At 38.8% G+C, this 23,388-nt stretch overlaps 5 protein-coding genes across 6 annotated transcripts; 4 read left to right on the forward strand and 1 right to left on the reverse strand.

The window, feature by feature from the left end:
- Positions 1 to 52: 52 nt before the first annotated feature.
- On the forward strand, positions 53 to 3,629 carry LOC111323344 (uncharacterized). The gene has a single exon (XM_022926671.2). The coding sequence runs from the start codon at positions 1,819 to 1,821 to the stop codon at positions 2,359 to 2,361; it is 543 nt and encodes a 180-aa protein (XP_022782406.1). The 5' UTR covers positions 53 to 1,818; the 3' UTR covers positions 2,362 to 3,629.
- Positions 3,630 to 3,651: 22 nt separating this feature from the next.
- Positions 3,652 to 6,813, reverse strand: LOC111323339 (cytosolic beta-glucosidase). Of its 2 annotated transcripts, XM_022926666.2 has the most exons (6): positions 6,759 to 6,813; positions 6,580 to 6,618; positions 5,822 to 6,437; positions 5,157 to 5,427; positions 4,824 to 5,005; positions 3,652 to 4,439 (listed from the first exon to the last, which is right to left on the reverse strand). In XM_022926666.2, exons 2-6 carry the CDS (start codon positions 6,583 to 6,585, stop codon positions 4,039 to 4,041), a joined length of 1,476 nt encoding a protein of 491 aa, XP_022782401.1. In that variant the 5' UTR covers positions 6,586 to 6,618; positions 6,759 to 6,813; the 3' UTR covers positions 3,652 to 4,038. The 2 variants fall into 2 exon arrangements, with proteins under 2 accessions (XP_022782401.1, XP_022782400.1); XM_022926665.2 differs by lacking the exon at positions 6,759 to 6,813 and having other exon boundaries at positions 6,580 to 6,748.
- Positions 6,814 to 6,907: 94 nt separating this feature from the next.
- Positions 6,908 to 10,903, forward strand: LOC111323341 (cytosolic beta-glucosidase). The gene is made up of 4 exons (XM_022926667.2): positions 6,908 to 7,905; positions 8,446 to 8,716; positions 9,423 to 9,598; positions 10,081 to 10,903. The coding sequence occupies exons 1-4, from the start codon at positions 7,299 to 7,301 to the stop codon at positions 10,503 to 10,505; spliced, it is 1,479 nt and encodes a 492-aa protein (XP_022782402.1). The 5' UTR covers positions 6,908 to 7,298; the 3' UTR covers positions 10,506 to 10,903.
- Positions 10,904 to 11,084: 181 nt separating this feature from the next.
- LOC111323342 (leucine-rich repeat-containing protein 14-like) lies at positions 11,085 to 16,501 on the forward strand. The gene is made up of 2 exons (XM_022926668.2): positions 11,085 to 11,822; positions 14,514 to 16,501. The coding sequence occupies exons 1-2, from the start codon at positions 11,492 to 11,494 to the stop codon at positions 15,305 to 15,307; spliced, it is 1,125 nt and encodes a 374-aa protein (XP_022782403.1). The 5' UTR covers positions 11,085 to 11,491; the 3' UTR covers positions 15,308 to 16,501.
- Positions 16,502 to 19,096: 2,595 nt separating this feature from the next.
- On the forward strand, positions 19,097 to 23,179 carry LOC111323343 (uncharacterized). Its single transcript, XM_022926669.2, has one exon. It carries the CDS (start codon positions 19,303 to 19,305, stop codon positions 20,266 to 20,268), a length of 966 nt encoding a protein of 321 aa, XP_022782404.2. The 5' UTR covers positions 19,097 to 19,302; the 3' UTR covers positions 20,269 to 23,179.
- The last annotated feature ends 209 nt before the right edge of the window (positions 23,180 to 23,388 follow it).

Genomic DNA, 23,388 nt, shown 5'->3' on the forward strand with positions numbered 1-23,388 from the left:
ATGTCAAGGTTATTCAATTGTACCACAACCACCAAAATATTACTTTGAGGGTGCTCCTTTCTTTGTCAAAATGCTAACTGAACTTTATGGTTGTTTGTCCTATAGGTATCTATTAACGACTAGCATCTGTGACACAAACTAAACAAATGTTGCTTGTCAATGGTGTACCTTAAAGCTGTGTTTTGTAAACTTGAGAATTACTGAAGTTCTTTAATGACAGATTGTGGCTAGCCTTAACTACAGCCTTTATATGAAAAATTGTACATGAATTACCTGGAATCAAACTGGTTGTAAGTTCACCTCGATCAAATGGGACAATGCATGGACTCTGATAAATTGGTGAGTGCATAGCACACTATGGCAGCTTTGTCAATAGGAGGCAGAGACTCACCTGGTTTTGCCTTTACCAACGAAACAATACCGTCTTCCGCAAAGTATGTGCGTGGTTATACCCCAGTTTGTGTTGTTATTATCACTATTTAGAAAACACAGCATTAATCCCACAATTATCAGTAATTAGCTGAATCTCAAACTAAACTATATGCGTATGCGCCAAGTTTGGAAAATTTTTATTACAAAAGAAACATACAGCCTTGGAAGCTTAAACAATAATCATTTTTCAATTGCTTGCTTGTTCATACCTGTAACACAACAAAATTCAAAATAACCAAAGACAACACAGAGTTGTGGCATGATAAGAGGGGAAACTAAAACAGTACTGTAAAAACGATCATACCGGCTTCCGCAAAGCACGTGGGCGGTGTAGTATCCAACAAAACAAATTTACCGTTCACACAAAATAAAGGTATTGCAATCCAAACTACAGCACAAGTCTTAAAATAGTCTACATTGGCATACCTAATTACAAGTATTGACAGCTATTTAGAATGCATGACATTGACAAGTATATGCGTAACACCTTCAAGTTACACTTCAGACAACTATGTTACAGGGATTGTAACGCGTGGTTATCCCCCAACATGGCTGACCCCGGTTTTTTAATTTATGCCGACGTCACGTGCAAACAAAGAATACATATTCCAAAACAACTGACAATCTGAAAAAACCGGGGAAAAAATAACTGGCAGGAAAAATTTTTCTTTATTTACAGCCATGTAATAATCATGACCGAAAAGGGACAATCTATGGAAAAGATAGCCGTCACACAAAACTGAAAAATAAAACATTACCTAAACGGCAAGAAAGTGCACCACTGTGAGGTGTCAAAACTTTCAGATAACAAGAAAGTTAAAATTTTATGATCATTAATTGACGAATAATGATAATAATGATGATAATAAATATAATAATGATAAAAATGATAAGAAGAACAATGAACAAGAACGATTTCACAATGATATAACTAATGATGAAAAACAATAATGATAATGCCAACAGACTGTCAAAAAATATCCATAAAATTTCCCGACCCCGCACCCCCCATTACTCGTTTCGACTCTGTAGCGTGACCATGTCGCGTGACCAATATCATGAAACTAACATTCTTGGCCAAATAAGAAAAAAAGGCGGTTTCCTTTGCTGGGATAAAAAAAAAAAACCATCCTAATTCATGTTTATATTTATTTTTCATCTTACCCTTTTTTCCGCAATACACGCTTAAGACCAAAGCAATAATTGATATTCACATCCTCTTGGGTTACACTTTCGTTTCTCTGAGTTAGCAGCTTCTGGGAGCTTCGGGAACTTAATTACCACTAATTCGAAACCGGAAGTATTGTCGGTGAAATACAAAAGAAGGCCGAGTAACGTTGCTGTTTAAAACTGTAGTCGGTTAAATCACATCTTCGATATCGTTGAATGATGGAGCTACTTGACGAACTGGTGTTACGACATATTGCAACTTTCCTAGATCCGAAAGACATCGTTTGTTTACGCAGGACATGCAGAAGGATGCATACCATGCTCCCTGAAGTTGTTGTGGCCGAGGATCGGTGGATAGGAGAGGATTTTATCATCTTCGGTCCAAGAGGTGGTCACTGGGCTCCTGAACATTATTTTGACGGACCAGTACTCCCAGGCAACGTGATCAAATTAGAATCGTCTGTGCTATGGGAAGATCAAGGTTTTGGAAACAGAAAAGGGGAGTTGTTCGTCCATTTGATGCGACCAAGTCGTGCGGGAGAATCGCTTCAGATTGCAGAACACCGACAGTTGTTTGGTATCGCAGAGCACTACGAAATGAAGGCACAAAAAGTGCTCGGTAGAGAAGATCCCATAGTTGCTAAGTCAAGAAAAGGAGATTTCTACAGGTTTATGAGAAATGCAGGCGGAGGTGGAGGCCATCAGTTAAAGGTAAAGAACTTCAGAGTCAAGGCTACACTTTGCGAAGTCAAGCACTAAATCATCGAGTTTCAATAAGAAAACTGGTAGGCCTTTTGCGACAAAGCCTTCCTTACAAATCATGAAGCAACACAGTTTCTGATTACAGTAATTTTTATCATTATGATAATCTGAGTATAATTTCATTCCAATCAATCGATTAATTAAAATTAATTTCATTGCATGATCCATCTATTTGACAATTATAACTTCCTTGATCTGATTTACAGTGTAAATTCCTGGCAATTTTTCCAATGCATTGCATAAAATCAGATTACTGGGCCCAGTTGTTTGGGCAGAGGTCAATGCTCATCGAAAATGAAATTCTAAACTTGCATGGTTTGGATGTTCACAAGTGAGGCATTTATTGGACATATTATTTTAGAGCTTAAACTTTTCTTTATATTGATTATATTCTTAAACTGCAGGCAAAATTGACAGAGAAAAAAATATGGTAGATGGAGTTGTGACAAGGGAAAGCAAGAACAAAACAAAAAATTTATACTACTTATCACTTTGAGTTATATTTAGCTGAATCATGCTTTAAACAGCCTAATTAACCCTGACTTTTTGTGGAGAGAAAAATGAAAGAAATTATGGAAAATCTAGAGTCTAGGGTGTTTACATTGGACTAGCTTGTAATTGTTACAAAGATTGCCAGTGCATGCAGTAACATGTGGGTGTACAGTAGTTCAGTAATAAACACTCTTTGTCAGCAGAAATGTTTGCACTGCCATATTATATCTGTTGAAAACAAACTCTTTTAAACTACTGAAACCTGTTTATTGTGAAACTCAGAAAGCTGTGAATGCTTGACTTGATTCTGAAAGGTCAATTGTGTACTGACTATAAGCAAAATAAATAAATTTCAAGACATGTGAGAAACACACAAAACTACAAATCTACTATCACACCATTGCAGTTTGGTTTCCTGATATCATTATGGCATTTCTCTTTATACAAAGCAACATTCCATATGTATTTCTTGTGTTCACTGTTTTCTGAGTTTGATGGTAATTTCTCTTATCTTATTTATTAAGTTAAATGTTATTCTGCATAGTGCCATATCATTTTATGCAGGTGTTGGTAATTAGAGGTTCAATACTTGACTGCTTAACAATTAACTGTCTAACTGAATATTTATTTACACTTTGGACTCTTGAGTACTGTAGGAAAATTGAGAATAGTCACAAATTTACTGATTTATATGGTATTTAATGTGTAGCATAATATCAATATGTATACAAACTTAAACAAACTGAAATATATCAACAATAGAAGTTATTCAATTCTGAAGCCCATAATACAATATGAAGCAATCAATTTTTATCTTTAATTTTTTCACGTATACAAACAGTGTAAAAGCTGCAAAAGAGGTTGACAGCTCATGCCAAGTTTCTTTTGTCACCTTATTAGTATTTCCAAGTTCCTCTCTTCTAATATAAATTGAAAAGTATATCTATAGACATTCCAAAGTCAACAACTTCAACTACCCCCTCTCCAACCTATTGGTACCAGATCATGAGAATCGCCCTTCCCATACCTTTAGCCCTTACTGTGATAAATTATCTAACAAAGCTTAATTTGTTTAGCAGAGACTACAAGTAGCTAGTCTTGGCTCTGTTTTATGACAAAGTCCTTCACACAAGTAAAAAGGAAATTAAAAAATCAGAAACTATAATAGTTTCCTTTATATCATTAATAAGGAAAGCCATTATCTTGCACAATTGTCTTGAACACCTCAGCTGAAAGCTTTGGGGTCCGTGGCCGCTTGGGATCATTAAAGTCCACATGATGAATGCCAAATCTAAACCGATAGCCATCATCCCATTCAAAGTTATCCAAAAGCGACCAAACAAAGTATCCCTTCAGTTTGACACCATCCAGTTTCATGGCTTTTAAAGCTTCATTAATATATCCTCTCAGATATGTGACACGGTCTCTGTCTTGGAGAGCAGCAGGTAATTCTAGGTCGTGTTCACCATAAGCACTGAAACCATTTTCAGTAACAACAATTTCAGGATTGTTGTATTGTTCTTTCAACCACACTAGCATTTTGCGCATACCCCAGGGAACACAATATAACCAAGAGGGGTCCCCTGAAAAATGCAATTGACAAAAAAAAATAAATATCACCTCTTAAAATGTTATTTGGTACTTCACTTGTTACTACAAACAATAGAGGACTTTAGTTCATTTTTCATATTGCTCTAAAGCAAGGTTTCATATCTTATAAATAAACTACAATTTCGTACAACTGGGTTTTATCAAACTGGAAATCCATATGAAGAGAATCTTGCGGTGACAAAAAAATAAAATAGTTTATGTAGAAAACAGTGAACACCACAAATACTGGTATTGCTGCAATGTATTAGTATCAACTGAGGAGATCAATTGCTGAAATGTGCTGTTATCAAAGAAAATAAGCCAATCAGGCACAACAAATTGTAAGATACAATTGTAAGATACACCTATATTCTAACCTTTTAGCCATGTTGGATCCCGTGATGTCTTCATTTCCTGGTCAGTAAAGTAGCCCCACGTGACATTTTTCTCTTGGGACAAGTCATGATGTTCTGCAAATGACACTGAATAGAAATTAAGAGCTAGGAAGTCAGCAGTTCCCTTAAGCAACCTCTTTTGTTCTGAGGTGAAGGATGGAAGCCTGCAATAAAAGCAAAAACCTGTAAACAGATGGTGGTTTGCCTGGGGGTAGCTGAAATTAAGTAGGGGGTGTCAGTGGAAATAACATAGTCATTGGAAATGAAGTAGTAGTTTTAGTCATGATATCTCACTTAAATGTGGTGTTAACAAACCTGGAAGGCAATCCTTGAGCTTTACTTTTCTCCAGAATGCGTGCCTTCATGATCTCTGGATAGTCACCATTAATGAACACGGGGTGGGCCATCCAACCCAGGAACCACTGCATGCCACGGTCAGCTGCATTGATATCTTCTTCCTTGTCAGTCTTGGGTTCAAACCACTGTGCATTTACCACAATGCTCACCTTCCCTTTCTGGTTTTGTCTAAATTCTTTGTCATAAGTGTGCCATGCTTTTGCATGGGCAAGCAACATGTTGTGGCCAGCTGCATCAAAATGAGCAAGAAAAACTGGTTCGCTTTAATTTGAGAAAATACATTTAAAAACGTCTCCCTAGCCTTGAATGGCGTTAAACCTGTGGTCTTACCTTTCATATCAGAAAAACATTTTACCTTGACTCAGATCCTGTCCATCAAGATGAATCATGTTTTGCACTACAGAGAAATTTTTGTTTTTTTTTTTTTTCTAGATAGGTATGTACCAAGATAGTACCAAACAACAGTCAGCTCATGAGAAAAGTAAAAATAACAAATATTTGTAACTGCACCTTTTCATGTTCATTCCTTCAAAGGTAGCCTTGCACAATATGCAGACCCTAACCACTAAAAATAAGCCTCAATTTTATTCCTCAACCAGTACCTAACCTTTGTGGTCACTTACCCTGGTAAGGTCCACTGGCCATGTCCTTAATCCCAGGGGCAAAAGCACCAAGACCATAAGCGTCTAGTGCCTCCTCGTGAGGTTCATTAATTGTAAGCCACATTTCAACTCTGTCTCCAAACTCTTTGAAACAAAATCGGGCATAATCATTAAAGATATTAGATATTTCAGGATTGCGCCAGCCACCAATATCTTGCAATGCTTGCGGCAGGTCAAAATGGTAGAGGGTCACGGCGGGCTTAATCCCGTTGGCTAACAGATTGTCAATCAATCTGTTGTAATACTTAATCCCAAGGGGATTCACTTTGTCTGCTGTTCCCTGGGGCAACACTCGGGACCATGACACGGAAAATCGGTAGTAACCAACACCGAGGTTCTTTAAAAGTGATACATCCTCTTCGATTTTGTGATAGCTGTCGCATGCGACATCCCCAGTGTCATTGTTATGGATTTTACCCCCAATGTGACTGAAAGTATCCCAAATGCTAGGGCCTTTTCCATCTTCGTTCCAAGCACCTTCGATCTGATAGGCTGCGGTCGCTGCTCCCCAAATAAAATCCTCAGGAAATTCCCCACGAATAAAGCCTTTCTCTGCTCCGGGGGTAGCTTTCGGAGACTAGGTGAATATAACATAATTATTTCACTGATGCATTGCAAAACTTGGTAATGTCTTTGTTCGTTCATTTAAAATTCAATTGTCCTGTCCTCACACGAAAGGGACTTGCTATTCGATCGGGAGGAAACTAGGTCAAACTTACCGACATAGCGGCCTCAGGTTCAAGAAATACCAAGATCAGCTGAAATAAAAATGTAAATTTGATAAACGTGATTAAAATCATTCGAAAGTTTCCGCTTTAAGGGGAAAAGAGAATTAGTTAACAAGAAAATCAACTGGTAAATTAAGCCAGCTTGCACTGTAGTTTCCCTTCATACTTACAAAAGACTGTGTTAAAATTGATTAATAATTGAATAAGAATTATCTTAAATTTCTGTTCTCGTAACGAGCAGGAGAATGGGAGCTAATAACCATTGTTTTGTATCGTCTTACAGTAACATTTATTTAACAAGACACTCGCGCTGACAAAAGATGGAGCTCGATTTGCTTTCAAAACGATAGGAAGCTTAACAGACGTATGTATGCCTATCTGAAAAGAACTTGCCGACACCAAAATTAGGAAAACTTCTTTAGCTTAGTGGTTTTCGGGAGAGCCTATTAATTAAATGTGCTCCTGGTTTCGTCACAATGAGGCGCGACAATTCATTCTCGCCCGTGTGTAAAATTCACACAGAAAGGGAGGGATACCGTTCAAACTGTTTTAAAACAGTAGTTTATGATTTTCATAAAAATTCATTCATAAAGGATTCTTCTGAAATGCACAACTAATTCTCGCGTGATTAACCGTTAAGTGCAAGGCCGCCAAGGCAACGTCACGCGATATGGTAATATTATCACTCGTCCTGATGAGCCTAAACTGTCATGGCTGAAGGTCGGGATGAGTTTTTCAATGGATCATTTCCCGATGATTTCATGTGGGGCACGTCAACTTCTGCGTATCAAGTCGAAGGCGGCTGGAACGCCGATGGAAAGGGCTTAAGCAGTTGGGATAAATTCACTCAAGCTGGGGGTAACACGTACATGAATCAAACAGGCGACATAGCTTGTGATTCTTACCACAAGACCGACGAGGATATCAAGCTTTTGAAAAACCTCGGAGTGGGATATTACAGGTTTTCAATCTCCTGGTCTAGAGTTTTGCCAAAGGGCACGACTGACGAAGTGAATCATGCAGGAGTGAAATACTACAACGACTTGATAAACTCGCTGCTAGAAAATGGCATCACGCCGATGGTGGCTATGTACCATTTCGATCTTCCCCAAGCACTACAAGACGAGTACGATGGCTGGTTGAACCCAAAGATGGCCGACGTTTTCAACGACTACGCCAAGTTTTGTTATGACACGTTTGGCGATCGCGTGAAGTGGTGGATCACAATAAATGAGCCATGGGAACCCGCTCTTCTTGGTCACGGATTCGGTTTAACACCTCCAGGGAAGAAAGACCTTCGCTCATCGGTATACAAAGGTAATTGAACTGTTATATTTCCTACTTATGTTTGAAGAATTCCTTATCAAACATTTGTTTTCTTTGAAGAGGTTTTTTTGTGAATGAATACAAATACAAATATTTGTTAATTAAATCAAAGACCGACACTGGCTTTACAAATTTTATTTTTAGTCTTTCCTTTCAGCTTAGCAATGTAAATGAAAGGATAGTGAGGGGAGAGCCACAGCTTCGCAGTTTTTTCTCTTTTCTTTTGAATATTTTATTCCTCATTACCGTGACAATGTCATATTGTAGTCACGCAATAGTGCCACATCTGTTGTCAGCATGTTTATTCAAAATATCGTTCTTACGTTGCTTTCTCGGACTCTTCATATGGCCTTCAAAGTGCAATTTTTTTTTCTCATGTACTATACGTATTTAAAGTGTGCTTTTTTTCTCAAGCAAAGTGAAGCAAAACATTTTCACCCACACCAGCTTTTTCATTTGTCCTCAACTGTCCATTTTACTGCGTTTCCATGTCTCTCCATGCTGATCAAAGTCTCCCTCTACCTCCATTAGTTGCCTACATAATGCTTCTTGCTCACGCCAAGGCATGGCATACATACGATCAACAGTTCCGTACCTCACAGCAAGGTAAAGTATCCCTAATTCTCAATGTGCAATGGGGAGAGCCTAAGAGTAACACGCAAGCCGACAAGGATGCCGCTGAACGTAGTCTGGAGTGGTGGCTCGGTTGGTTTGCTCATCCAGTTTTCGTCAACGGGGACTGGCCCGACATTATGAAAAAGACGGTTAAAGAGAAAAGTGACGCTAAAGGAATTCCGAACAGGTAGGACAGTTAATTGCGATATTAAGTCCAGTATGCAAGTATCCTGCAATCGTGGGTTCTTTTCTTTTTTTTTTTTTTTTTGCGGGGGAGCGTCATAACGCAGCAGCACAAGAAAGAGCGGTAAAAAAAACAAAACAAAAACAAAGGCCGCTGACTCTTGCGCTTTTTTGCTAGCGCGTTTTCCCGGAAAAAAGGAACATTTGAGCAAAGGTTCGTATGCAAGATGGCGAGAGCGTAGTTGATTGAGGGAATGAGGACCTTTTGAACGTATGACTCTTCTCCGTTGTACGGCAAAAATGATGAGTAATGAAAATGGAACAAGCTAACATGCGTCAAAGTGACGGAAATGTCTCAGAAAAGCACGGTACTCCTGGCACAGCTACACCCCAGCCAGGCCTTCTGTCACTATTAAGTGAATTAAATAAAACCCATCTTACAATAGATAGATAAACTGAAAGGTCTAATCAAATGAAACTTAGCAACTCTGCAGCTTGGAAACATTGAATATTATTAAACTCTTCAAATTGATTTTATACTGAGTCAAATAGTGAAACTGCCCAATCGACGAACGAACTGATGTCAATCTAGAATTTTCAATTATTTTTGCACTGAAACACAAACAAATGACTATTTTTTGACTCAGTCATGTGCCCAGATCAGTTTTCATTTCCCATGCCTGATCATGTGCCTTTTTCTTTTCCCTCAGACTTCCTGAGTTCACTGAGCCAGAGAAACAACTCATTAAAGGAACAGCGGATTTCTTCGCTCTGAACATGTACAGTGCATTCCTTATTGAGCATCAAGCATTCCCATCCGGCGTGGACTGGAACTACATGACCGATCAAGAAATGAAGACGTCTTCTCATCCTTCGTGGCAGCGAGGTGAGTCGATTTCTTTCATAGTCCCTACCATATTTATCATTAATCAGGGTCCAGTAGGTAATAGGCTCCTAGGACCTGTCATCATTTACAGTCTGGGAGTAAGGAGGGGACCGGTGGCGGGGGGGGGGTAAGATGATTTTGGATTTGTCACGATAAAAATAAGACCTGATCCCCTCATAAGGCTCTGTAATATTCTTACGATCCTTCCTCTCCCCTCATCCAACCTCATTCCCAGGGCCTTTTCCCGTCCAACCCCGAAGGGAAAAGGCCTTGGGAACGAGGTTGCCCCTCATCAACTGTTGTTGGCACTCAATTTTCTTTAGTCCCCCTTTGTTATCTGTTGGCAACGACTGATTTCCCCTTCGTTCCCTCCCAAAATAAACCGTGTGCTTCCCCCCAAATCATCAGCACCCCCTCCCCCCATCCCTTAGCATTAAGGTAGACCTTCATACAAATCTCCCAGCCATTTCTTCCTTTACCAGGTGCCAATGTGTGGTTGTTCAATACTCCCTGGGCCTTGCGTAAGCTTCTCAACTGGGTGAAAACGCATTACAATGACCCTGAAATCATCATAACAGAGAATGGTTTCGCCATCGATGGTGAAGCTGAACTTACCGGTGAAGAAGCCTTAAACGACAAGATACGAGTCAATTACTTGACGTCTTATGTGAACGAAGCCTTAAAGGCGATCCGCCTGGACGGGGTACGATTGAAAGGTTATTTCTACTGGTCTCTTATGGATAACTTTGAATGGATGGAAGGATATCGTGTTCGTTTTGGTATACATCGGGTCGATTTCAATGATCCTAGTCGAACCCGCACCCCCAAAAAGTCTGCAGAGGTGTATAAAGAAATCATTCGCAATAATGGTTTCCCAAGAAAAAAGGATGAAAAGTCCGGGCTTTGATATCTAACGAAAATAAACTAAGCCTGAATCCAGGGAGAAGTCGTGACTGTGACTGTCATGCCAAGGAAACGCGTAAAAGGTTCTGAAAAGTATATTTTTTTCGATATCTGAAGGCCGGGGGTAACTTAGTCTCCCTCGCAGCCGTTTTTAGTCTCGTCACGCAACGCTGTTTGTGGGGAGGAGCGTTGCGTGACGAGACTAAAAACGGCTGCGAGGGAGACTAGGGGTAACTGACCTGGAATGTTTCTTAGTAGAGGAAGAGATTGTGTTCGAAATTTGTTTTGATATCAAACTTTTTAACTTTAAGATAGTCATTGTAACTGACTGCCGGCCAAAACTCAATCTAGATGGTCAACCTTAACTATGTGTATTAAAGGAAGCAAGGCCTTTTCATGTTACTGCTGTGTTTTCTTTAATCATTAACCCATCTGAGAACAGGAAAAGCTCCCCTACCACCATATATGTATTAAAGGAGGCAAGGCCTTTTTATGTTATTGTTTTTTTTTCTTTAATCATTAACCCATCTGAGAAGAGAAGAAGCCCTCCCCCCCCCTCCCCCCACCATCACCACAAATTTAGAACATTTATTAACCAGACTATTCAGTTTTGTGGAGAGAATTTTTATGTAAATGATTTAATCACAAATGTTCGGCCAGATTAGATCAGTACTACGCATTAAATAAGTTTCCCCGCGCTGGCACCAGGTGCACTTTCCTATCATCTGCCCGCCCTTAGCACCGGCTGCAAACGGCTACATATTTTCCCGCCACTAACAATGGTGCCATGTTTTGTCTTTTATCAGCATTAATGGTGCATTTATTCTGTTTTTATCTTGAAATATTCCCTCAAAGAAACAACTAAAAGAGTTGGAAAGCGAGAGCAAAGTACAGCGAAAGAAAAATAAATGCGTGATCGCGTGACAGTTTTAGTCACTCAACACAACGCGCGTGAAGACTGGGCTCGGGATACACAACAAATTTTGCAAAATGACGGAGTCGAAAACACCGGAACCTTGTGGATCTCTCCGAAGTTTATGCATAAAAATTGTGCTCCATTATCCGAAATTGACTGAAAAAGGATTCAGATTGCTTCCCTTTGAGGTCATTCAAGCTATTCTTCTTGCTTCTGTTCACAATCGAAGTATATGTCTGATACAGCAGGTCTTGAAATTTTGGCCTTCGCCTGTAGCTGTTTTAAGCGGAGTTCCAAGGGCCCCATGCAACGAGGAATTTGTAGCAAGGGCAGTTGTTGAGTACATTTCTAAAAGGGGTGAAGCTGATAAAGTCCAAGTTATTGACATAAGGCAAAGAAACATTGGTGAGTTGTACTGTGAAAGTTTTATGCACCAGTCATTGTAAAACCCAAGCTCTGCCCGGGACATTGGACAAGCGCTCAGTGCTGTAAGGCCAACTCTTTCGTCTAATTGAAGCTTAAGGGTCTCTGCTCAAATCCAAATCCCCCAGTCCTAAAAAAAAAAGGTGGTAGACAGAGGCAAATATAAATTCTTTAACTTTATCATATGGATCATTTAAGCTGATTATGTCAATCAATATAATCCAAACGTTCTTACATTCTAATGTTCAAAGCAGCCATCTTTTCACTTTTCAATTCCAGTACCAGTGCTCTAGTCCGTTTCCCTGCTGATCCTCGATGGCTTTCAAAAGCCATCAAATTCCCCAATATGCAATGCTCTTTTGCCTGCCAAATGGCGGAAAACTCTCTGCAAATGCCCTGCTATGTTCCAGCCCCAGAGGTGTGGGGGTTTACATTGACTTGAGTGCTCCATCAGCTTTGTTAACGGATCTTTTACATTTTACTCATAGAGTTTTTGAATTAATTGCTGCTCTTTCTACCTACGTTTTCACATATTTATTCATTATTTATCTGGTTATTTATTCTTCACTTAATTGATTATAAATTACCTAATTGCAGACCCAAGAAATCTGAATTTATTTAATAGTACTTTTCAAACCCCTATTACTTCCCCCAGGTATGCAATATTGCAGCACTGTGAGTTCATAAACCCTATGAAATTTGAGAAACTGAAAACTGAGAGAAAAATCTTAACCAGAAGTTAGTGGTCACTTGAAAAACACAGCATGATGCTGAAAATTATGCTAAAATTTATCTACCCCCCAACCCCCCTCCCCCCCTGGCTCTCATTCCTACCAACAACGGGTAAAAATTTCTAGGAATAGATGGTGTACTGAAGTTCAAAACACAACACTTTACCAGGTCAATTTCCTGAAGTGGAAGAAAGAAAAGCAAGCTAACTGTTGATGGTGCTCTGTAAGGCTACAGAATTTATCTCCTGTTGAACTGTAACATCAAGGAAATTTTAAAGAAGCCTTTGAACATTATTCTGGCATTGTGCTCAAAATTATATGCCATCTTATGCCTGCTTGATAAATGTCTATAAGCTTGCATAGCTGGCAGAATTCTTACAATCTACTTGATCGCAAGTAGGAGGTTTTTCTAGTGGGATTATTTGGAATTCGGGGCTAAAACTGTGAGCCATAACATATTTATTGTGTCTTGTTTAAGGTTTTAGGTTGGATTGAGATGTATACTTAGGTAAAGAGTATTGCTGATCCATTTTCTGTTATATAATTTACAATATCACTGTGTTTGTCTGGGCATCAAGCCTAAAATATTTTTTGGACCTCCAATAGCTTTGCAATAATTGAGCAGTAATTTTACTTTCTGTATTTGATCAACCAGTGGTGTGGTCAACACTTACAAGAAGCCGTGTCATTCTGTGCAAAGGTTCACTTCCTTTTCTCTTTTTTTCTCTTACAACCAATATTTCATCCTCTTTTAGGAAGTCTATGTGATATCTCAGTCATGAACCCCCAAAATCAGCACACATGTCATTAAGAGTTAACTTACTCTAAATGTAGTTTGCAAGCAACTGAAAGAGGCAAACAGTGTATGCCAACCCATCAAGATTTCCCTCAAGTCTCCAGAATACAGAAAAAAACTCCCTCCATAAGTAGTGCCTCACAACAAGCTATGTCTCCTGTACAAATACAAACTTGGGCAAATCAAGTTAATTTATCTGAAGTCATTAAAAAACTTAATGCAGTTCTACTTCAGCGATAGTTGTATCTTTTAATCTATTGTTTTATGTTAAAAAGAAAAAACCATCATTATCTGGAGAATGATACACTGCAAACTCCAGGAGAATGTCATAAAAATTGTCGGCAATGACTCATGAAAATAAAGTCATTGCAGAGCAATGATGTGAAAATCTTAACTGGAAACAGCAATGATCACAAACTGTATGTTTACCCTTTACACCTTAACATCCATATGCATATTCTCCATACTGTTCTTGATAGATTTTCATAGTTGTCAACAAAGGAAATTTGTTTAACAATCAATAGCTTCCTGTTGTTGTTGATCATTTCCTTTATGCTCGTGACTCCTAAATGTTTGATTCAGGGGTGATATTGTAAGGAGAAATTAGATGCTAGCCACTGGGAATGACTTCTTCAAAGGATTTTTGAAGTTTGAAGAAAAGCTATTTTTTAGGCACACAATTTGCGTGAATTAGCAAAAGAGCCAGGCCAGTGAGTATGGGACTGTTGAAGTGTTGCATTGTAATTAAAATCTTATTTCCAGAATGAAAATAATGCAAACTTATATTCTTCAGTTAAAATACAAACTGGTAAAGTGACCTTTGGGAAAGATCATATTGTGCTGGTAACACAGCAAAGTTCTGACAAAGAGAATACAAAATACATGCTGCATTTCTTAAATTTGCATTGGTCAAAAACATCTACATAAATTAATCTGCACCACTGAGTCAACTGAAATTTTCTGCAGTGAGTTCATCATGTACATATGTTAAAACTCACACTAATGAATTCACAATTGTCAGGGATGCTGAATACAATGACAATTAATGCAATGCAACTTGATATGCAAGTTCCCAAAGAAAATTAACCAGCAAATCAAGGGAATTTTTAAGTTGCATCATGTTGATTGAAATGGTTTAATTTTCAGGATTCCTTGGTAGTACCGCTCTCTGCACGGCAGTCATTGCAGCAAATAGAGACAGCAAAGTGACAGAAGTTGCCAGTGGAACCTCCTTTAATGTGGCTACCCATGTCATGTCAGTTCTTACCGTATATGCAGACATTTGTGTTAATTACAGTAATCCCGACACGGTATTGAGAGCATTAGAAACAAAGACTGGTTTTGTTCAACTCTGTATCTTTTCCTTTAGTGCAGTAGAACTTGGAGATAACAGACTTTCCGGTCTCTTAGGAGTTCTAAATCCAGACCACTTGGTAGTGCTGGATTTGTCTTATAATGGGTTGGCTTATTATGACAACGTCAGCATCGATTTGTCAACGATTTTCCAAGAGATGACAAAGTTTACAAAGTTGCGCGCACTTTCCCTGTCTTACAATTCCTTGGCGGAAAGCCATATGATGAATCTTTGTAAGGTTTTAGAGAAACTTCCATGCCTCGTATCTTTGGATCTCAATGGTAATTTTGTGGGTGGTAGCATTGGGTGTCTTTTGAACAGCATTAATCAGCCACTGAAGTGCTTACGGTTAAGAAACGGCAGAGTATGCGATAGCGGAATTAGGAACATTGCAGGTTCAAAACATTCATCTCAACTCACCGAGTTGGATGTTTCTTTTAACTGTCTCTCGTCGGAATGCCTACCAGATCTGCTCTGTATTTTGGAGGCGTCCAAGAATACCTTACAAAGCTTAAACGTTTCAGGAAACGAGGTTGAAACAGTGCCAGATCTAAGCAAACAATTTGTTGATCTACTCTCAGTGTAGACTATCTGTCAATAAATGGATTTTAGATTGTTCACTAATTTACAATTATTCACCGAACTGGAGGTGAATAGTAGTGGATATTTACGAAACGGCGAAGTCAACAAATATATTTATCATACACAAGAACCAAAAATTAGCTCATTTCTGTCAATATTCTGAGAAACGTTCGGAACTTTAACTGTTGACATGCGGTTTTGCCTCAAAGCTACTCAGAGTTGAAAGTAAGTTGCTGATCACATCTGAGCTAGCCAATCAGCGCGCACGAAAAGCACTATTCGCCTGTATGGTGTACTCTAGATCCATATACACGACGTAGAATCACTCCTAATTACCTTGTTAAGCAACCATTGAACACAGCTAATGTTGTGACGTTTCGTTTCGCACAATTTTTTTTTACCCTGAAGGCACCTGCGAGGGTTTGGAGTAGCCCTAAAAAGCATTTGTCTCATGCAAGCGTGGGAGTCACCCTCGTATTCCACGCTTGCGACATGTTATTACCTTCTTTCCAAGCTAAAAATTTACCACCCTTCTTCATCCAAGACATTATGTTATACGAATAATATTGAAAGGAAAAATGTTATGTCTCGATACTCGTACGTTTCACTTTTTGTTTCAGTTTACTGATTGGTTTTTACTAACTGCAGCTCTTCGTTAAAAGTTACTAAAAAGAAAAATTTGTCGCCCTGTGTGCGTGCTCTCTTACTATATTATGCAATTTAATTGATAACGTTTGTTTCTTTGTTTCACTAATACTGTTATTTGAAGTTCCTAATGCTAGTTCAAAGTAGAGGTCCGTGACCATTCGTGTTGGAGCGGGGCCATCAAGTACATTTGAGGGCTAAAATTTACCGTAGACGTACGGTTCGTAATTGGCTTTTTTCTCTTCGCGTTAACGGTTAGGTTGATACAAACAATCTAAGTGAAACGAGAGGCAAGCGAGCGGCATGCAAAAGGGTCTAGCATTGATAATAATTTTTATTAAAAACTGAATCATTTGATGATGTAATTCAAGAGTTTTCATTGGCTAAATCACCATGGGTTTAGCCAATTGCATCACACAATGCGCACGTATGAAGATGAGTTTAACTGAACCTGATTTTTTTTTTTACATTGTAACATTCCGTTTGCTCTTACAAAAAAAAAATTGGGAAGATTTATCTGGGGTGTTTTTAATAAAACAAATATTCCACTCGCTCTTGCTGAATATGCGATGATTAGCCGACTCGGCACTACGGGGGGTCCCTTGGCCATCTATCTCCTCATCTCTCATCATCTCTTGGGAAAGGTGAAGTTATGTTTTGATCACTAACAGGTATCGACCGCTTTAGAAGCGAAACCTTTCATGTACGCTAAGATGGAGAAGGGTTTATTTTCCATCTCGCTCTCCTGTTCACTTTGATTGACGTACATGTTTCAGATATTTGTGTTCTTCACTTACATGTGTTAACTTTGTGTTCTGCTGTGTAAACTTTATGCTTTTGTTTACCAGCTATTGCACCAGAACCTTTGAAAGAATGTAATTAAAATGGATTGAAAATGAACACCGCCTGACAGAGTCAGTGACATACTGAGCAAAAACAAAACGCGTTCTTTATTTAATCACCGAGAAGACCCGCGAGGACGGAGTGGCGGACTTGGTGGTCTTAATTTTCAATTGACAGGTTCTGAAGGTGTAGCCAGAGGAAGTGAGTAATTAAAGGCCATGAAATTGCTGTCCTTGCAGCAAACGTCCCCGAAAACTTCTGATAAACAAAACTAACAATGCTGCTTACCACGAAACTCCCATTACCCATATTTTCAGAAATAATTCTGAATGAAGAAAAAGCTGTAAATTATTTGCGGCGTTTTAAAAAAGAGTTTGAAGAGCTAATTTCTGTTCTTTTCAGATATCAATTGCACTAGGCTTTTGTTCTTTTCTCTTTAAAAATTTTCAATGGAAATGTTCTGAAGGTGTAGCCAGAGGGAGCGAGTAATTAAAGGCAATAAAGTTGCTGTCCTTGCAGCAACCGTCCTGTAAAACTGCTGATAAACCAAACTAGCAAACTCCATTACCTATATTTTCAGAAATAATTCTGAATAAAGTAAAAACTATAAATAATTTGTGGTGTTTGAAAAGAAAAAAGTTTGAAGAGCTAATTGCTTGGGGTTAGGTATCAATTGCTCTCAGGCTTTTGTTCTTTTCCTTTTCACATTGATGTCCCCGAGGGAAAACTCAGGTGGAAACTGAACTGAATACAATGCGTGGCCACTTTTGGAGTTGTTTACGCACTGAAGTCACGGTGACCTGGCATGTCGTCAGTGAAGTGCTCGATCGCTAAGACAACGAGACACTGGCCCGTGTAAAAACACATCTCGCTTGTTCCACAAAGTGGTCCGATTAAAACCCTCCTCAGGATAACTGATGTCTACAATCTATACTAATTTCAAAGCTTAAATCTTCGGAAAACTGTACCTTACTTGCGAACTATCACCGGCTTTGTCGTTGCAGTCGTGCCGGATGCAAGAATTGGTAAAATTTACTCAAAAATTGAGCTGTAATGATAAATTTTGTTAAATTGCTTTTCTCTTTTTACATTGTAAGCTGGAAAGACACATACGTTGATACACTATGTGGTACCCTTGAAAACTTAACCGACCCAAAACCATATTGGTCTAGATTTATACCCGCTTTTAGAACAAAAGGCCGAGTTAAAAGCCCTCCCTTTTTGAGGAAGGCAATTGCCAGTTTAACTTATATATGGGAAATCCCTTGTCCTTGTAGCAATCCATCTAACCACCTCAGTAATCTGCTTGAGGCCTTGTACCCCGTAGTTTTACTTCGTTTATTTCATTTACCCATTCAATTTACTCAGACGTAGAGAGTGTTGCCTCAGGGTAGCCTAGCTTGCATCTGGAACAGATAATTCTTAAGTCTAAATAAACATATAGCTGATCGACAGCTAATTGAGCAAAGAAAAAATTAACTCAGCTCCCACTGATGAGGTTTTGACTTAGACCCTGAATTTCTGCTACAAGTTTTACGCATTTTGTGGAAGAACGTGGCAACCTCTATTCGTTGTGTTTTTCTGTTTGTTCTAAGCGGGATGGTCTGTACACTTGATTTTAGGTACTTTAAGTTGTCACTTCAAAGCGCAGAGAGACGTACCGCCGCTGTAATCACGTCATCATGTTCACCCCACCACTTCGTGCACCAATATTGCTCTTCATGGAAATTTCTTGAAGGGAGCATTTCAGATTGACCTAACCTGACAAACCACGCGGGAAGAAGTAAAGCTAGAGACTCCTTTTCAAACGGGCATTCAGCTTTTAAAAACGTTACCGCTGAAAATTTACCGGTCTCCTTTGTTAATCCTTTGCTCAATACGAAGGGAAAACAATAATTTTCAAACGAGAACAAAAGGAATTTGCTGCCATGCGTTACGCTACTAGGAAACGTAGAAATTAAACATTGGTGAAAATAATTTCATAGGAGACAGGCCCAGAGGAAAAATCACGCTTATTGCCGCCTTGGTTTCCTTGCACCTGACATTAAGAGTTACGAACTCTCTCACACTAATAGTGCTTATGTAAACCACTTTGTTTTTTTACTATTAATTTTTATGATTTAAATTGGTTTTCCCAAGTAAATTTTTTTAGAAATCAATTTTTGGCCTCGTTCTCTTGGCACTTTCATGTTGCTCTATTCTTTCTCGTATTGTATTTTCTTCGATTATTTTAATTTGTTTGACTGTTTACGTCGGTTTTAAATTATGATAATTTATTGCTTCTCATGTGCAAGCCATGAAAGGCCAGAAAGGACGCGAGAGAGTTTTATTCATTCAAGAATTTTGTGTATGCAAAATAGCCGTCACGCTACAATCAAATGTTCAACTTTGACAACAACATCTCAACTCGAGCAGAATGACTTAGACAGTTCTCATCTGCCTTTCGTTTTCCTTCCATACATTCATCGAGTTTTGTTGTGAGGGACACCATGAACGGTAGCTGACATTGATATGATCGTGTCGCCGTTAATTCTTTGCTTTGGAGCCTTGTTCAACCTCTACGTCGCGTTGTATTGCTTTCAGGGCTCAAGATGGCGGTCCTCAAATAACTTGAAATATTTCGTCGTGTTCCAGACGATTGTCAACACGGGCAATTTGTTCGCTCATCTTGTTTTGCTGCTTCGTGACGAGCTTAATGATGTGGACGAGATCGCAAGAGTGGAAAATCACACAATTTGTGACATCTTGCCCAACATCACAGCGTGCTTTATGTCGCTTTCCGTGTTTAACCTCACCGCGTTTGTTGTTGTGCGTTATTTAACAAACGAGCGCCGATGGACACTGTCTGCTTTAAAAATCGTACTCACACTGCTCGCAATCGTTGTGTCATCTGGGCTGCTTTTGGCTCCTGCTTTGAGTTATTTATATCATCAAATGCCAGTTCTCAAGTGTAATGGCTGTTATTGTCCGTCACCGGGGATGATTTGGGAGGCCAATTTCGATGTATGGCTCTACGGTTATATGGTAATCTTACTACAGTTTGTCATCCCAGCGATAATTCTTTTTACAGCGGTGCTCAGAGGCCTTGCAAGACAGTTGGAAGAAACGCGTGCTTTGAGAGAGAGTTGGTACAGATCGCGTTGCGGACTTAAAAGTACAAACATCGTTACTTTAGCGGTGTGTCTCTTCATAACATTTATTCTGCCAGTAAGAGGAATTCGCTTTGTCGCCGGAGAACACTTCTTCCCGGATAGCACGCCGCAATTCGTTGAGATTGAACTTCTAAATTCTGTTTTTTATATCCTCGAAATCTCTTGGGCTGCAATTACTGCTATATTGCCAGTTTGCTTGAAGAATTTGACTGACGATGAAATTTCAGGTAAACAGAAAAAAGAAAACAATGGTACAAGTCAAACAGCATGCCCTCAAAGCAAAACCTACTGCGAGGCTTTGGTGGAATTAGAATTGTGGGAGTAAAGAGAATATCGAAGGAACATAAACATTCAAGGTTTTCCGACGTTAATTTTCAACTGGACCGCACTAAAACACATTTTCCGAAAGTTATTAGGAAATAAAGCGCAGCGTCATGTTACTGATGCAACCGCCCACCCGTTGCAAGGTAACTTTGTAGTGAAGATTGAGTGGAAGTTTTGGATAAGTTACAAAAGAGAAAGGATGGAGGTAATTCGGAATAATTCAATTTGGTCGGGGTACAAATGGAACACACTAGAAACCACGTTTTGCGATATCAGGATTTTACAGACAAATCGGCGGCTAATGTTTTTAAGACAAACTGAACCCACGCGTAGTGACTTTAACTGAAAATGAATATTCTAGCGTAACAAGTTACAAGTTATTTTTTATTTTGAAATATTTCCCACATCTATGCGTTATCTTCAGATAATTTTACATCTTTAAACTTCAAAAGGTGGAATGGTGCTATATCGACTTAAATTTGCAAATTTTTTGAACCCATGTAAAGCTTGTATGGAACTGATCGCTGATGTTTGTTTTCTTGCCCACTCACGTTCTTTCATTTGTGAAGCTGAGGTTCAAATTCGATGAAGTGGTGGCTTTTACCGCCTACGGCAGAAATGCTCGGCCAATTTACGGCTAACGGTTAATATCTTTCCATTGTGGTCACCAGAAAAATTTTTGCGGTTAATGTTTTTTTGTTCTCTTTTTTACGACTAACTTTTAAAATTTGTCAATTTTTACGCGAACAGCTAAATTTTTTGGCCGTTGTACGGGTAACAGTTAACCCAATTGAGACCCTCTAAAATATCTAGCAAAACATACCAGATGGCTTTCGTCAATTTGGACCGAAATTCTTGATGTCGACTGGGGGTCTTTATTCTTTTGTGACTACGACAAAGAAAGGCGACAAATTTGAGTTTGCTATAGTGTAGATATCAGCGTTGCGCAGAGAAAAATTTCCCGACAAAGAGGATTCGAACCTCAAACCTTTGTACCTTGCAGTTATGAGAGGTCGACGTTAGGTTTGAACCTCCTTGTGGAGTCGAGCGTGAGCAATCAAGTTACCAATAAATAAAAACAAATAACATTATTTCTTCTTTCTAGCTTGCAGAACAGCAGGGCTCGAATTTAAGTTTTGGATCACTAACCCTTCGGTTACTGGACATCTTTTTTACTAACCAAATTATCAAGTTTAGTATCCAAGCTCACAAGTTACGACATCTCAGATATTAAACATTTTGACAATAACGACTAGGACAAATTAAAGAGTAGCTGAAATTGCAGGTGACCTTAAAAACGTTGACAATTATGCACCTATTTTATTTCCTCTATTCGCTCCGACGAAGGGCTAACGCTCGAAACGTCAGCTTTTGTAATCGTTACGGTGGCCAATTTACCATTTCAACTTTGTTGATATATTCAAATTATTTTATTTCCCTCTCGTTTACCACGGTTAGTCAAGAACAGTACATCTACAGCACATTCTCTAAAAAGAGTTTAAGTTGATTAAACAACTTGAGTATTCTAAGTATTCCTCTGAGAGGCGGGTCTACGTGCTCTTTGTCCTGAGGTCCACCAATGTTTAAATATGTTAGAAAATTTTACTAACCATTTCGGGTTAGTTGGACACATTTTTGGTAACCAAAGGTTGAAAATTACTAACCATTGGTTAACGGGTTACCGTTAATTTCGAGCCCTGAGCAGGCGTCATTTTTTGATATTTCAGGCGAGCGTAGGCGAACTAGCCTGTGTACAGCTGCCACCTGCCCTCCAATTGAAAATCGGAGATTAGAGGGTGGCTGTACACATGCTCAGGCTAACTTGAGCGAAACGCTTGCCCCTCGCGCGCCTAAATAACGCTGAAAACAACAACAAAACAAAAATCTGGTGCCTGTTTTGTGTTCTCTTTTTATTTCATTCTTACGGCAGTTAGGATCCACCCAGGGGTTATAAAACACCTGATATTCCTAACTCTTAGAGCCCAAAACTGTCTTTTCTACAACTTCTCCAACTGCAGCTCACCATTCTATACTTGGATTTTATCCTAATAAGCTGTTGCTATTACATATTATAAGAGTGTGCTTGCAATTTATTTACATCTTGCCAGGTGCCCTGCAATCCATTGACTAATGGGTTATACAATTGATTTTGCGAAGGCTGATATTTCCTCGAAATTCTTTTCTTTGTAGTTTCGATCATTTCCAGTTTACCTCTAAATATTATTCGACGCCGTATTCATGATAAGAGCAAAATTTCTTAATTCTAAAATCTCGTTCAATTATCATTGAACGAGAATTTAGGAGGGGATTGTGCGTGTGAACAATTATTGCATTGGTTGTTCGGTTAGAATTTAAGATTAGTTTGTTCATACTTGTACCGCCGATGATCTGCTTAGCAGGCATTTTAATTTCCTTTTTCCTCCAAAGAATTTATCTTTATTTGTGTAAAATTATTACTTTTTCCCGTATTCGTACATACTTGAATTAATCATGTGAACATAAGAAAATTGTATGAAATATAGGATAATTTTACTGTGATGGCTCCAATATTAAAATCCTGCTCTATTTCCATATGGTAAATGTGATGACTGAAGAATGCATGATGGCTTGTCGCTGATTCAGCTCTGAATCGGACTAAATCAGCGATTCCCTAATGTCATTTGTTATACCACAAACTGTCGGTAGAATAAATATCTAGTTTCAATCGGATCAGCAAGGAACAGAGATCTGCTTTAAAAGATTGTGAAAGGCAACGGAAAATGAGCTCGTCGGTAAATCTTTGTAAGATTTGAAAGTATCGTCAGATTGAGAAATATTGGTAAATTGCTGTGCAGTGTTTATCTTATATTTTGGTGAGAAGCCTTTTGTGATTGAACCTTGTGTCGATAATAAAGATTTGAGGCCTAACACTCGGTGAAAGATCGAAAGTGCGGCTTTACATGCTACTTTCACCGAGGTACATTAACTCTTTGACCATCAAGAGTGACCAGCATCTAATTTCTCCTTACAATATCACCCCTGAATCACACATTAAGGTCAGGAGAATAAAGGAAATGATCAACAACTAAAGAAACTTTTGATTGCTTAATAATTTCCCTTTGTCAGTTCCTTAGGAAATATA

This window comes from Stylophora pistillata, chromosome 10, assembly GCF_964205215.1.
Source record: "Stylophora pistillata chromosome 10, jaStyPist1.2, whole genome shotgun sequence".
Classification (NCBI taxonomy): domain Eukaryota; kingdom Metazoa; phylum Cnidaria; class Anthozoa; order Scleractinia; family Pocilloporidae; genus Stylophora; species Stylophora pistillata.